Source organism: Mustela lutreola, chromosome 4, assembly GCF_030435805.1.
Source record: "Mustela lutreola isolate mMusLut2 chromosome 4, mMusLut2.pri, whole genome shotgun sequence".
Lineage (NCBI taxonomy): Eukaryota > Metazoa > Chordata > Mammalia > Carnivora > Mustelidae > Mustela > Mustela lutreola.
The window spans coordinates 23,905,494-23,921,188 of NC_081293.1; the positions used below are offsets into that span (position 1 = coordinate 23,905,494).

General features: G+C 40.2%; 1 protein-coding gene across 1 annotated transcript in view; it reads right to left on the reverse strand.

The window, feature by feature from the left end:
• The window catches only part of SORCS3 (sortilin related VPS10 domain containing receptor 3), a 590,518-nt gene that overhangs the window by 221,239 nt on the left and 353,584 nt on the right, over positions 1-15,695 (reverse strand). Inside the window, exon 5 of the mRNA XM_059173261.1 lies at positions 1,819-1,892. Coding sequence (XP_059029244.1) covers positions 1,819-1,892 — 74 coding nt within the window. The remainder of the gene's footprint in view (positions 1-1,818; positions 1,893-15,695) is intronic.

Here is a 15,695-nt window from a genome sequence, read left to right on the forward strand (position 1 = left end):
TGCAGGAGAGATGAAACACAATTATCAGGACCTGGGGATTTATTCTTTCTGCTACACAAAGGAAAGGGGAGGGCAGACCACAGTTGGAAACTTCTCTTCTTGCTCTTTGCAAAACATGGGAAAATGCTGCCCCTCATCCACTTAATTTAATTTCCCTCAGAAACGATGACAAGGCTTATCCAGTCTGTTGTACTTTCCTTTTCCATCAACTTGACTTCCTAGTCAGCCAACAGCCTCGCCACCTCAAGACTTTGTTCCAGAAATAGCAGAGGGCTTTTTTTTTTTTTTTTTTTCCTTTTTGAGGGACCTGTGAGTGATAGCACACCAAGAAACTGGTCTCTCTTGGCTGAGCAGAAGGCTCTAGTCACAGAGCTGGAGTATCAGAGAAACAAATTTCCTTTTTCTGCCTTAGTCTATTAAAAATCTTAATAGTTCTAAATACAGATCCAGTAATAAGTGTAATTAACAGTACAGACCAAATAATAGTTGGTCTGAAAAGGGCAAAATAAGTGGGGAGAGGCCAGATTTTGAGTCAACAGCACTACCCCCCACTGACCATGTGCAATCAGTAGGTTGGTACACAGTGCATTTTTATAGGATGCTTCTGCAATTATTTTTCTGGATTCTGGTCATAGTTTTGTGCATACATATGGGGACTGAGTGGAGACACTGCTTTCAAAGATGTTGGTGTGAAAAATATGTATATATATATATATATACACAAAGTACTCATCACCATCCCCCACTACACACACACACACACACACACACCCCACCCCTACCTTAGAGAAGACAAAAATGGCCATCTCATGACTTTTTAAAGGCACTGAACAAAGGTGCTTAAAAAGAGGTAGGAAATAGGGACTACTTCCAAAGATTAACTTTGGTTTTGTTTTAATTCAGCATATAATGAAGCACATTAAACACTTGGGTGCATGCTTCCTAATCTCTATTCCTTTGGCCATACCTCTGCTGATGAAAGCAGGATGCAAGTAAGAAGCTTTTCACATTGCAGCAGGAAAGAATAAAATATGAAATTACACCAAACCATGTTCAGCTTGCTACAACCCAGGTAAAAATAGCACTCACGTACAAAGGAACACCAATTAATAAAAAACTTTCTGATAGGGGGAGGGCTAAGTTTCCATTTGGAACACGTATCCTCACTCTTAAAAAAGGCTTTTCAGAATGTGCTCCACAGAAGCTGTTCTGAAGCATTTATATGTGTGACATGGGAAAAGGATTCTTTAGTGAAAGAAGTTTGGGAGGCCTCTTCAGTCTCTGGGTTTCTCCAGAGCCTTAACTATCCTAAAGTGAATCCTGCATCTCGAGTAAGGCAGAGTTAAATAATCATTACTTAAAATTGCTTGACCATAGAAATGCTTCAGAGAGGTGAAGTATTTTATGGAACTAGTGCACTTAAGAGTACATTTTAGGAAATACTGCTTTAGAATAGCTACACAAAATATATACTTTGCCCCAACAAAGGGAGATTAGCACCCAGCAAACAGCACCAGCCAAGAGACCTTCTCCTGGAGCACCCCAGCCCAGTGCTTCTCAAATTTGAACGTACACACTGAATCACTAGGGACCGTGTTACATGCAGACTCCTGCTTAGGAAGTCTTGCCTGAGACTCTGCATTTCTAACAAGTTCCCAGGTGATGTTGATGCTTCTGGTCCTATGAATCACACCAAGTAGCAAAGCACTAGAACACACGTGTCTTCAAGTGCTGAAGATGTCCAGTATTATCCCAAGTGCTATGCTTTCCAATAATTCTTTTATCCAAGAGGGTAGCAGGTCTGCAGATGGGGCTTACCAATAAAACCTGTTGGGTGTGATACGTTCATGCATGAGTTGCCACCGTCTTCCAAAGTCCATGGAGCTGTAGAGCTGCAAAACAATGAAATGAGGAAGCATAAGCATCAAGGACACGTGTCAATATAAATACACATGGCATCGCCCTAGATAAGGACATTCTCGCACACCAGAGTGCCTAACACAACCAAGTTGGCATCCATTTTATCTTGATAAAACTCTATGAATATGATAGTGCTGTGCTTATCTTGGTGACTTCTGGAACCAAGGAGGTGCTCCACGTATATCCAATCAACTGATGTTTTTTGAGCTGAGTGTAAATCCTTCCTGATGCCATCCATCATTCTCTCCTTCAGGGGTAAAGCCTTCATAAAATTCTTATTTTTCTTCAAACTCCATGATATCTTTAGCTCCTTTCAAAACAATTCAGCAAGATTTATTTAAAATTTATTTACCGAATAGCTCCTACATGTAAGGCACTCTGGTAGATACGAAGATAAAGAAGAGGTAGATTCTGTGTTCTCAGGGAAATAAAACACAGGTAAAAATACTCATCAGCTGGTATCTGAGCCAATCTTATGCACAAAATATTGTGTTATTTGAGTTTTATCTCTGACTGCTTAAATCTCTCTCTCTTATATATATAATCTTAAATCTATCTCTCCTATATATAATCTAAGTGAAATGGACTCTTCACTGACCAGGAGGATACCACGCTTGTTTATACTCTCAAGTCTTCACAGAGATAAGGCCATATCTATGCCTAAGTAAACATTACACAAGCATGGGTGGTTCCCTCCACACACCCTTTTCCAATCACCTCAAGCCACTTATCTTTCTCCCTTCTCAATTCACTGCACTCATCATGGCACTTACCATGAAGTAATATGTGGCCATGTCTTTCAGATTTGTCTGTATTATTTAGCCGCGTTTATATTCCTTTAGTACATAAAAAAAAAAAAGTGTTCACTAAAATATCTGTTGAATACATCAATAATTAAAATGGGCACATAAGAATGGATAGTAACTCTAGAAGAGCCTCAAGACTTCAGAAAAATAAAGAGACCCCCAGCATAGCTAATAAAGTCAGATTCCACATTCACTTACTTTACAGATGTAGAGTCTGTAGAGTCCCTTTTTAACACATAAGGGAGAGGCCAACATTCCTATAAAAGGCTAGCCAAGAGTAAGGAGCTTATTTTTAAGTGTATGCCTGGAAGCATAATAGCTCTGACTTACGGAAACAATGATAATGATAATAATAATAATAATAAGTGGACTACACTGCTCTTTCACATACATTTGAGACTTACAAGGACAATGAAAGGAAGGCAAAGCAGTTATGACTACTCGGACTCCTGCTCTCAAGTATTTTCTCATCTATCAGGTAGAGTCGACCACTCCCTCCAGGTATCATCACTATTTTTACTGTCTGCTTCTAAGAAGCTGTTTACACCAAGACAATACTGGTTGTTGGTATACCCCTCCTACCATTAGGCTGTAAGTAATAAAAGGGTCAGGAATCATGCCCAACTCACCATTGTGTATCTGTGGCTACAGAATACATATACAGGTAAGCACACAATTCTATTTCACAGTTAATGAAACTTGGTCTTGGGGAAGTTAAGTTTTGGTCAAAAGAACAAATAAGTTTTCTGATGCCTGGCTCCCTTCTTCTTCCATGGAATCATGGTGCTGAGTTTATAAGGAGAATCCTTATTACTTTTATGTTCTCCACACTTCCACAGCTGGGGAAACTGGGAAAAGCAGAAGTAGTTGGGCCTCAAGTTTATACAAATTGGGTCAGGTGAAGGAGCTCCCCATTATCATATCCTCAATACTGCTCCGCTATAGGGATGTGCTATCTGGCATACCACACCCAGGTAACAGCTGCCATCCATAATGTTCTGAGTCCACCATCTTGCAACTCATATAGAAATGTGTTTTTTAAGATCTTATTTATTTTTCTGACAGAGAGAGACAGAGATCGTAAGTAAGCAGAGAGGCAGGCAGGGGTTGGGGGGAAAAGCAGGCTCCCTGTTGAGCTGGGAACCTGATGCGGGGCTTGATCCCAGGATCCTGAAATCATGACCTGAGCCAAAGGTGGAGGCTTAACCCACTGAGCCACCCAGGTGCCCCTAGAAATAATTTTTTAATGAACTTCTGGTAATCTCAAGTAAGCTGTGGGGAACTTAAAGAAGCTTTAGCTCATTTCAATTTAATTCAAATATATGTTAGACTTTGGCACCATGAACTACATAAAAACATCTCTTTTGGGGCTCCTGGTTGGTTCAATGGGTTAAGCCTCTGCCTTCAGCTCAGGTCATGATCTTAAGGTCCTGGGATCGAGCCCCACATTGGGCTCTCTGCTCAGCAGGGAGCCTGCTTACCCCTTTCTCTGTCTACCTCAGTGCCTACTTGTGATCTCTCTCTCTGTGTCAAATGAATAAATAAAATCTTTAAAAAAAATCTTTTGTACAGTAAAATAGCAAAGAAATATGTACATGTGTGTGTGTTGAATATATATACCCGTTAATATTGCCCATCTCTCAACTTAAACACAGATGACTGTCAGATATACATACACGACACCAAAGGAGGAAAATGGGCCAAAGGCTAGAGCTCTAGAAGTTGAGAAAGAGACAAGATCAACAGGAATAGACGTGGAACAATGAGCCTTCCTGGAGCAACACAGCTTGAGCTAGGCCTTTGAAGATAGGTGGTATGGACAGGAGAGAAGGTAGGTAGAGATCTTATAGAGTGAAGAAAACAATAAGAACAAAAGTGTCGATATGGTTAAGATCTTGCACTTGACCTATGGGGAGGCTTTTAAAAGGAAGGAGAGATGTGATGACAGTCACTGGCTAAAAGGAAGTGGGGGGGTGCCTGTCCATTTTCCTGTCTCTCCTTCCATACACCCAACTATTTGTGGCTGATTTTATATTTATCTGTATGTATATTTATATTGGGGAGGGTTTGGGGAGGAAGAACAGAATTGGTAAGGACCAGATCATTGCACTGGAAAGAATATATCCTTATAATTTTTTTTGCAAGAACTGAGAATTCCATGCAGAGTTTTAAGAAATGGGTCACTCTCTTTCCCATGGCAGGTGTCTGAGAGACAGATGCTCAGACTGAAGACACGTTTGCCAATTAAATAGAGAAGAGACTTTGGTTGGAGCCTTCCATAATGCAAAGATACCAGACTCTCTGTCAGCCCAGATACCAATATAAAAGCAGAGCCCCAAATCCCTTCAAATAAAACCCAGCATGATTGCATCTTTCTCTGCTGCAAACTCTAGACAAAAGCTGGGGAAGAACCAGGAGGGTCACAATGACACTGCTGGAGTCCCAGTACTCCAGAGAAATCATCCGTCCTTCCACACTGGAGCATCCAGTAGTGGCAGAATGCCTCCACCACAGTTCTGGCTGGGACTCACCCTTGGGAGAAGCACTGCTCCTCTCCTCTCATGTTCTTCCTAACAGAGAAAGAACAAGAGATCAGCTGATGATCTCCTCATCCAAGTCTGTTCCACCTACTGCCTCCCTTGTCTCTGGTTTTGCTTTTTCAGCTCTTCTGTTTGACTGATGGGAGAAAAATTAAATTGAATTCTCTGCCTAGAGGCTGATTCAGATGAACAGAAAGAGCAGACTCCTATTCATTAAGAGCCTTTGGTTAGCTACCTTGTCTCTCCATCCACAGGAAGTTGCTGAGTCTGAAATGAATTTTATTCTACTGCAAGCTGCATCTTTGCAGCCTCCCCATTCACATACGTGTTCATCCATTTCTCCGTCTCTTCATTCACTGACTAAAAGTGTATCAAGAAACCACTATGCTTTAAGCACTGAAATGAGTGCTGGAATTACAAAGGTTAAAAATGCCTGAACAGTGGATGACAGAAATTCAGAAAATTACACTGCCATGCATGTATGTCATAATATTACTACTACTTATCTCTGCAAGGGTAGAATTGGAGGCCATCAGTATTTTTTCTTTTGGTTATCTGGATCTTTGAAATTATCAGCAACATGCATTACTTTAGTAATTAGAAAAGCTCTGACACTCAAAGAGAAATAAAGAATTTAGACAACCACTCAATAGTGTTACAAGATCAGTTAATGATATGCAAATGTTTATGATATTTATTTTAAAATACATTGTAAAACACTGACACTAATTTTATTTAAAGTATTGTAAAAACACATCAGAAGAAAATATGCAAAACACTAGCAGGGGTTATTTCTAAATTGTGGGACTATGGGTAACACATACTTTTCAAAGCTGTCCATCATTTTCAGATTTCTTTACAATGGATATAATATTTTAATAGTAATATAAGCCAGTGTTTTCTTCTACTTGCATTCTTATAATAATAATTTCTAATCATAAAGTATACATTATATTTACCTTTAAAACTACCTTTTAAAAGGCCAAAAAATTAAAATTGCAATTTTTTCATGAGGGACCTGGAATCAGACAAGGCAATATGGGATTTTCCACAAAGTGGTATTACACAGAGATCATCAAGGATAGTGGTGAATCCTTCCTCGGAAAAACAACATATTAGCTTACATGTTCTTTAAATAGTCCTGCATGGCTTCAACCCAACCTGCTTCATGCAACACTAAAATAAAGTAGATTTTCCAAACAATAAACATCTTTAGAAACATTTCTTGTTTCTAAACGAGATCTGGCAACTGGGTGGCTCAGTTCGTTTTAATCCTCCAACTCTTGACTTTAGCTCAGGTCATGATCCCAGGGTCATGGGATGGAGCCCTGCGTCAGGTTCTGTGCTCAGCACAGAGTCTGATTGTCCCTCTCCCAGTGCTCTCTCTCTCTCAAATAAATAAATAAAATCTTAAAAAAAACTTCTTGTTTATACAAAGTTACATATATGAGACTTCTCCTCTACATCCTGCCTCAGGATGCCCCCTTCCTGCAAGGATGACATAGCTGGATTTCTACCAGAGAACAATCCAGATCCTCTACCTTCCCTTCTTCCCCTGTGTGTCGTAGTCTCTTATTTCTTACAACCACGTATTCAGTAGCAACACACACACACACACACACACACACACACACACAGAAAGCCCTAAGTGAATCACTGGAACAGATGGAAAATATGAACGAACATGGCTCTTTTCCTTATTGATCCAGTTATTAGTTCCCTAATTACATCAGCCTGCCAGGGAAAAGCATCTGATAGCTGAAGAACGAGAGGCAATTTAATCAATGTAATATTCCACAAGAGGAACAACAAGTTGTATATGGAAAGCTTAAGTCCAAAGAATGATATGATTGTATCAGGAGGTTATTGCTTCAACTGTGTCCCCCCAAAAAGATATGTTGAAGTCCTCACTTATAGCATCTCATAATGTGACCTTATTTGGATAGAAGGTCTTTGCAGATGTAACCACGTTAAAATGGGTTCAAGGTGAGCCCTAATCCAATATGGCTGATGCCCTCATAAGGATAGATATGGACACACAGACGGGAACAGAGGGAAGAGAACGTGAGAGACAGAGAGAAGGCCATGTGAAGACAGAAGATTGAAGTGAGGTATCCACAAGCCAAGGCATGTCAAAGACTAAGGACAATCACCAGAAACAACAAAGATGCAAAAAAGGGCTCCCCTTTAAATTTCAGAGGGAACACAGACCCACCAACACCTTGATTTGGGAACTTTAGCCTCCAGAATTGTAAAACAATGAATTTCTATTGTGCTAAGTCACCTAATTTGAGGTACTCTCGTACAGCAGCCCGTGTGAAACTATATAATTGAACAACATGGGTTTGGACTGTGTGCATTCACTAACACACAGATTCTTTTTTTCCATAAATGTAGTCCAGTGCTGTCAACATATTTTCTCTTCCTTATGGTTTTCTTAATAACATTTTCTTTTCTCTAGATGGCTTTATGGAAAGAATACAGTACCTAATACATGTCACATACAAAATATGTGTTCACTGACTGTTTATATCATCAGTAAGTTTCCAGTCTACAATTAGCTTTTGTAGTTAAATTTGGAAGGAGTCAAAAGTTGTACATGGATTTTCAACTGCACAGGGGATCAGTGTCCTTAACCCCTGTGCTGCTCAAGAGTCAACTGTACAAACACCTTATACCTACCACCAAGAGTAATAAAGACAGATCTTGCTACATTTCTCTATTTTTTGTTTTGTTTTGGTCTGGTCTGGTCTCTATTCCTAGGCATTTAGTTGTAAGACCAAAAGTCCAGTGTATGACCAGATTGTTGAATCTGTGATTAAAAGCCAAAATCTCATTTGCCTTTATTTTCCTCTTCTATACATTTTCACCACACCCACAAGGATAGTATTTTCTAAGAATAAATATGAACTAATAATGACCATATGGCGGTAGCCAGACATACTCAGAAGAGGCAACAAACTATGCGTTTTATGGGAGCTTTTGGTGATACGGCCAGATTCCCTAGAGCCAGCATATTGTCCATAAAGAGGGAAGAATGGTTTGGAACACATTTATATAAAAGCTCTCCCCTGCAGCAAATTCAAACTTAATGTACAGCTGTCCTGATTTTTTTTTTCTCAAAGCCTATGGAATTTTGGTAGCATTCTGCTGAATCGTGGTCCTGATGGTCTATGTCTTTCAAATAAAATGAGGCTGGTTCCTGGTAAAAATAAGGTTTCTTCACTTATTTCCTTGGTAGCCTCAGAGGGGGTAGTAGGGCTCGGCTGGGCTACATAAGACCACAGGGAGAATCCCCTGGGTTGTGGTGGTATTTATGGTAGGCAGTAGAAAAATAAGGATCACACTGTAACAAGGAGTCCTTCCCAACATAAGCCTCTGGTTCCTTCCTCAGATAGTCTCCAAAAAACCCCTCCCTTGATAACTGGTAGTGACAACCCCATCCAATGTCCCCCTAAGCCCTGGGTACATAGATAAGAACTTCCATCCTCAGCAGCCTTTTTCCTTTGCCCTTGATAGATACAAGGCATCTCTACCATAAATATATTGATTTTTAAATTTTTTTTAATATTTATTTTTAAAATAGGAATTCACAGTTTGGCTGAGGGAAAAATGAAACAAGATGAAACCAGAGAGGGAGACAAACCTAAGAGACTCCTAATCTCAGAAAACTGAGGGTTGCTGGAGGGAAGGGGATAGAGGGATGGAGTGGCTGGTGACGGACATTGTGGGGTGGTATATGCTATGGTGAATGCTATGAATTGTGTAAGACTGATGAGTCACAGACCTGTGCCCCTGAAACAAAAAAGAAAGAAAGAAAGAACTAGTTAAAAGAAAAAAAGGAAACAAACAAACAAACAAACAAACCAGGAATTCACCTAGTCATGCCATACTTTTGTAGAAGGCAACATTTTTCTTCTCTTCTTGAAGATTCCTAACCATAGAGGTTTTCCTTCTCTCAAATGGTTTACACCAGTCATTCCTTTGTTCAACACATATTGATCAAATGTCTATTAACAACCAAGCACTGTTTCACGGTTAGGATACATCAGTGAACCAGACAAAACTCTCTGGCCGCAGGGATCTTACTTTCCAGGGGAGGTCAGGAACTTGAAAGTCCTCGAGTCTGCAGTGTGAATGTGTGAGGGGCGTGTAGGAAAAATGGCACCATGGTTTGTGTGTTTTAGACACGTGATCATTTTGCTAGCACTTCACACATGAAGCAACTTTATTTAGTCAAGAAGATGATTCTCCTCATTTTTATTAAAATACCACTTTAGGGTTATCTTTTGTTTTCTTGCTTTTGATAGAGACACAAGCTCAAAAAATGTTACTTTTCTCTCAACTCTATGGAAAACTGGTGCAAGTGTGATAAATTATCTGGCAGATGACATTTCCCCACAACACTGGGGAGAAACAGGGACTCCGGAAAGCTCATGCTCCATCTAAAAATGGGCTTAGCTGTTCCTTAGCTGGACAAAGAGAGCTAATTTAATGTGGTCAGGCTCTGTAATTTTTCAAGGGAACTGAAAGTTCAGATTTGTATGAGAAATCTCTGTATTTTTCAGTTTGGGCAAAAAAATTTAAAAATTTAAAATGTATTACAGGGCTAATAAGATGTCTTGATCCAGCTGGCCAGGGGTTGCCTGAGGGCCACCACTTGTGACCTGATTCTTACCATAGTAGACATACGGATGTCTATAGGATTGAATGTGACTATTTGACCTTGATGGAGGGTTAACAGATTTAGCAAATAAAATACAGAATGCCCAGATAATTTGATTTTAGATGAGAAATAATTTTTTGTGTAACTATGTCCCATGTAACAGTAGGAATTTGCTTGTGTGTATGTTTTTTTAATTGTTATTTCCCTGAAATTTGAATTTAGCTGTGCTTTATCCATGTGTCCTGTGTTATATCTGGCAGCCCTCCCTTGAAGTCTTCCCCATTCCATTTCTAAGCATCTGGATCATGAGATATATACCCCCTTATGCTATGAGTCTCTGTTCTTTGACATTGTATGTCCCCAAGTGAACAAAAGAAGTGTAAATAATCCCTGTAGTCTATTAACACATCTCTTTACTCAACTTATTTAGTATTCCTTAAGCACCTAGCATGTGCTAGGCTCAGTGCCAGGTGTGATGATCGAAAGATGAGTAACACCAAGTTCCCTGATCTCCAGAAACTCAGAACTTCGGTGGGAAGACAGACATGTCAACAGATAAATGGCACACAACTCAACAAGACCCATACCCACAAAGGTAGACAACGGTTAGGGGAATGCACGGAAGGAGTGGTCAGTACTGCTGGGTCGGGCGCTATGCCATGGGCTGAGTCATAATGAATGAGTAGGAGCTGGTCTGAAGGATAAGTTCCCCCCAAACACTGCAGCTAACAAAGGTGAAAAATTTTTGTCATTAGGAAAGATGTTGGAAATAAAACAGAAACATTATCTCATCCTCCTCCAAAAGTATCATTTGCTTGGCCCCGGATCAGTGCACATTGGTCTAAGTGCCACATCAAGAAGGAGAAAGAATAGAGAAGGAAAAGGAGCAAAACAAGGTCATCTAAAGGATTTAAGAGGAAGAGGAAGAAACGACTGCATCAGAGTGTGGGGTGTGGGTAAAATGAAGACTTCAAGATGAGCGGAAACAGTGAGGTCTGTAAGAGCAGGAAGTGGAGACAGATACACACCCATTCCTTGAATTTGGAAATTCCCTCCCTCAAGATCTAAAAGGGGCAAGATTAAAAAAAGTGGGGGGGGGGCAAGATTAAAACACTGGAGATGAGGAACTACTTCTAAAAGCGAGTTCATAAAATTCACTACTGTAGGAAGTTGGTGAGAAAGGCACAGGAAATCCTATAAACCGCATCACCTACAAATTAAGACTTGATGCTTCCCAAAGTTGTTCATCAAAACATCTCCCACAGCCAAAGAGAACAGAGCATCCCACCAGCAATCTGAGGGTTTGGCCTTAAGCAATCTGATAGAAGGGTTAAGATCATGAAACCTCTTAACTCTTACTTTGAATTTCCATGGACATTTTGTAGTCTACGATGCCATATATCTGTGCTTAGAATGCAAGATAAATTTTTTCACAAATCTTCAGGTGAAATGGACCCTCTAGAAAGACACTCTATACTCATCATACTTCTTCCTTTTCACCACTGTCCCCCAGGGGTGCACTGCTGAGCCAAATTTAGAAACGAGGGCGAAGGGAGACCAAGACCGTCGGGTGCACATGTATGACTCCTCAGACTTATTCTCCAATGTCAGAGGTCACATGTACATATGAATAACCAAACCCTTCTATATTTCCCAAGTCAGTATCCTACTCTCTGATGGAAGTGCTAGCGACTTAAAGGTCCATTTGAGAACACAAAGCACAGATCATGTTCACCCCTATTCTCCTAGTGCCCCCTCACCCCTCAGGACAGAGTGCTTTCCTCCCACTGGGCAGGTAGAAACTAGTTCATAATGGGATTGATGTCTACATTCTGTCAAAGCAGTGATACCATGTTCATATTCCCCCTGCCTGTTTATTCAGGATTCTCTTCTCCCCCTTATTTTTTAAGTTCCAGCCACATTGGTTTTCATTTGGCTTTTTTTTTTTTTTACTTTTAGTTTTTTATTTTTTATAAACATATATTTTTATCCCCAGGGGTACAGGTCTATGAATCACCAGGTTTACACACTTCACAGCACTCACCAAAGCACATACCCTCCCCAGTGTCCATAATCCCACCCCCTTCTCCCAAACCCCCTCCCCCCAGCAACCCTCAGTTTGTTTTGTGAGATTAAGAGTCACTTATGGTTTGTCTCCCTCCCAATCCCATCTTGTTTCATTGATTCTTCTCATACCCACTTAAGCCCCCATGTTGCATCACTACTTCCTCATATCAGGGAGATCATAAGATAGTTGTCTTTCGCTGCTTGACTTATTTCGCTAAGCATGATATGCTCTAGTTCCAAATGTTGTCGCATTTGGCTTTTTAAACATGTTGTGGGCTGTCCACACTCAGGGCTTTTGAATATGTTGTCCCCTCTGGGACCTAAAATACTCTCCTCCTACTCTGCATTTCTCTCTCTTTCCATTCATGTACTGAACTGCTATTCACATGTCAGGTATCAGCAGAAATAACACTTCCTAGAGGAAGCCCTCTTTGGTTACCTCTTGCCCATGTACTCCTGCCCCCATGGGCTTCTAGTCTCTTATTTCATAACATTCATCAAAATATGAAATTACAAGGGCACCTGGGCCACCCAGTCAGCTGAGCATCTGACTCCTGGTTTTGGCTCAGATCATGACCTCAGGGTCATGAGAATGAACCCTGTGTCAGGCTCCAGGCTCAGGGAGTCTAATTGCCCCTTTCCATGCCCCTCTGTCCTTCCTCAACTCAAATAAATAATAAATATTTTTTAAAATGCTAAAAAGTATATGGAATTACATATTCATGTAATTATATGATGGATGTCTGTCTCTCCTTGTAGGTAGTGGGTATTGCTACCATAATACTTCTAACTATTTAACACCATGTCAAGTACAGGAAGTTACATGCTCATATAAATAAATATTCGCTGAATGAATCCATAAATATTCCTTTCCAAGTCTTTTTTTTTTAAGATTTTATTTATTTATTTGATAGATCACAGGCAGAGAGACAGGCAGAGAGAGAGAGAGGCGGAAGCAGGCTCCCTGCTAAGCAGAGAGCCCGATGTGGGGCTCGATCCCAGGACCCCGGGATCATGACCTGAGCTGAAAGCAGAGGCTTTAACCCACTGAGCCACCCAGACACCCCTCCTTTCCAAGTCTTATAAAAGTTCTGTTCTTTCCACCCAAAGGCCCCACACATCCCTTGCCAAATTTGTCTAAAGTCTACCCTTCTTTCCATATTAATTCAAATTGTCTCCCTTCCATGTTGCCATCTGTGGCCACACTTGGCCAAAAGAGGCAAGATTACAACAAAAAACTGAAAAACTACTTTGAAGAGCAAATTCATACAACTCATTGCTATAAGATTCTGGGGAGAAAGAAAGAATATTCTATAAACCGCTATCTCTTTTCCCATATTTAAAATCCAGTGTCCAACCAGATTCTAATAACAGGTTTCTCTTTAAAGTTCTAGAATTGTTTTTTATTTAGTTCCATCAAACAGGGATCTAGTCACACATTCACTTACACGTCAAAACTTCGGGTAGTCTCTTCAAATTGATCATTGATTAAGAGGTTGCTGGATGACAGGAATCCCTTCTGAAATCTATATCTGACCCCTTTTCAAAGAAACTGTCCCTGGGCTGCTTGACAGCACAGAATCAGAGAATGGAAAACTTTTGTAGCTGAGACTGAATCATCTGGACAATTGTTTTTACATACGGGGAAGCGACGTTGCAGAGCACCTAGGTGTCCTGCCCGTGGTCCCACACCTCCTCAGCTGTGGAACTGGGATTCAAACCTAGGGTCCTGACTCCTGTCTCAATGTTCTTTTTTACTGCATGTGCTATCTTTTTTTTTTAATTAACTGCAAGACTTTAAAAGAAAAACAAGTTAGCACTGCCTCACAGAAACATTGGCTCACTTGGGCACGCCGCGCGTGAATGACTCCTTAGCTTGACTCTATCCAGCACTTTTATTTACAAGTCGTTCTCACAATTCACTTTATCCTCTTCCATACCAACGAGCATTTTCTGAGCCAACAGTCATATAAAACAATCTTCTAAGCAATTTACATAGTATTTACCTAAATCCATTCTTTTGTCTCCACAAGCCTACCCTCCTGACCATTTTCCTTTGCAATCAGATTCTATTCATTTTTATACATTCTGATTCAGAAACATCTCATGTTAAGCAGTGCCCTTTGAACATAAATGTTGGTATTCCTCTGTGAGCTGGCTTTGTTATTCTGACTCACATCCCTCCACCCTTACCTGGGTTTTCTCTCTCCTTAACGATTTTGGTTTCATACCATAGCTTATTATTAAATGCACTTGGTCACCTATTTTCCTGGCCTGTTCACTGCATCCAATTTGTCCTTAACTCCTTTCCAAGTTCAGGTTTGTTTTTCCTTCCTAAAAGCCTGAGTCTAAAAAAGGCATAAAGAACACTTTTAAATCTCTTAGTTTAGGTCATTTAGTTAATTTAACTTACCTTCTCAGGTCACCTGGGTTGCCTAGTGGGTTAATTTAACTTACCTTCTCTAAGAATGAAAACAATAATACTTGCCTTCAGTTTGGAAGAAATGAAGATTTCACTCTCCCTAACATATGAAACACCATTTCAAGCATATCTCTAGGTAGACATTTCAACATGTGCATGATTTTAGTATTAATATACAGCCATAAAATTTTAAAGTTCATTCAAACTCAAGATATTAAAGGAAAAACAGTGTGTACTTCAATTCTTTCAGAAGAATGGGGGGGATGACTAACATTTATAGAGGATTTGCCCCGACCAGCATTTTTGTATATGCTTTCTACTTTAAATAACACAAAAAAACCAATTTGATGGTTATTTCTGTCTCTTCATCTGGGAGGAGAACCTGAAGGCCTTTTTCCCACCCCAAAGCCCCACATTTCCCTTGCCAAATTTGTCTAGAGTTAACCCTTCTTTCCATATTAATTCAAATTGTCCCCCTTCCATGTTGCTAAATCTCAAAGCAAATTCTAGAACATCTGATTCCCAAACCACTATTCTTTCTTTTTTTTTTTTTTCCCATGATTTTATTTATTTATTTACAAAGATGGGGTGGGGGAGGGAAAAGGAGGAGAGGGAGCGAGCTCTCAAGCAGACTTCCCGCTGAGGGCAGAACCTGGCATGGGTTTCGATCTTACAACTCTGAGATCATGACCTGAGCCAAAACCAAGAGTCAGAAGCTTAGCCAGTTGAGCCACTCAGGGTCCCTAACCACTATTCATTCTAAATTACTTGGCCGTCATTGAGGAAAGAGTGTTTGCAAGGAAACATCCTGAAGTGTGATGCAGCTCAATCTATGTCCCAGGAGAAGTTGTAGAAACTTGGGATTGTTGGCACAGAAAATTGACCAATGAGCAAAGAGGTTTTGTAACTGTTTTCAAATGTGGGAAAACACTCTTCCATGAAAGGACAATGGAACTTTCTTCTATGCGGCTTCAGAGGGCAGAAGTAGGACCTAAAGGCCAAATCTAAATGGAAGTAAATATTGGCTTGACGTAAGAAATCATATTCTAATGGAAAGAACTCTCTGAGGGTGGAAAAGCTGCCTCACAGGGCAGCAAGTTCTCTAGGGCCTTATGGTATGTGTTTGAGTAGAAGATGGATGAGCACTTTGACTAAGGTGATACTATCAGGAAATTAAAGTGCCAGATGGCGTTTAAAGCAATGACTTTGTGGGTCCCTTAAGATATAGGATTTCATCTGAGAACGGTAATCCTAGGAATAGAAACCAAGAGAAT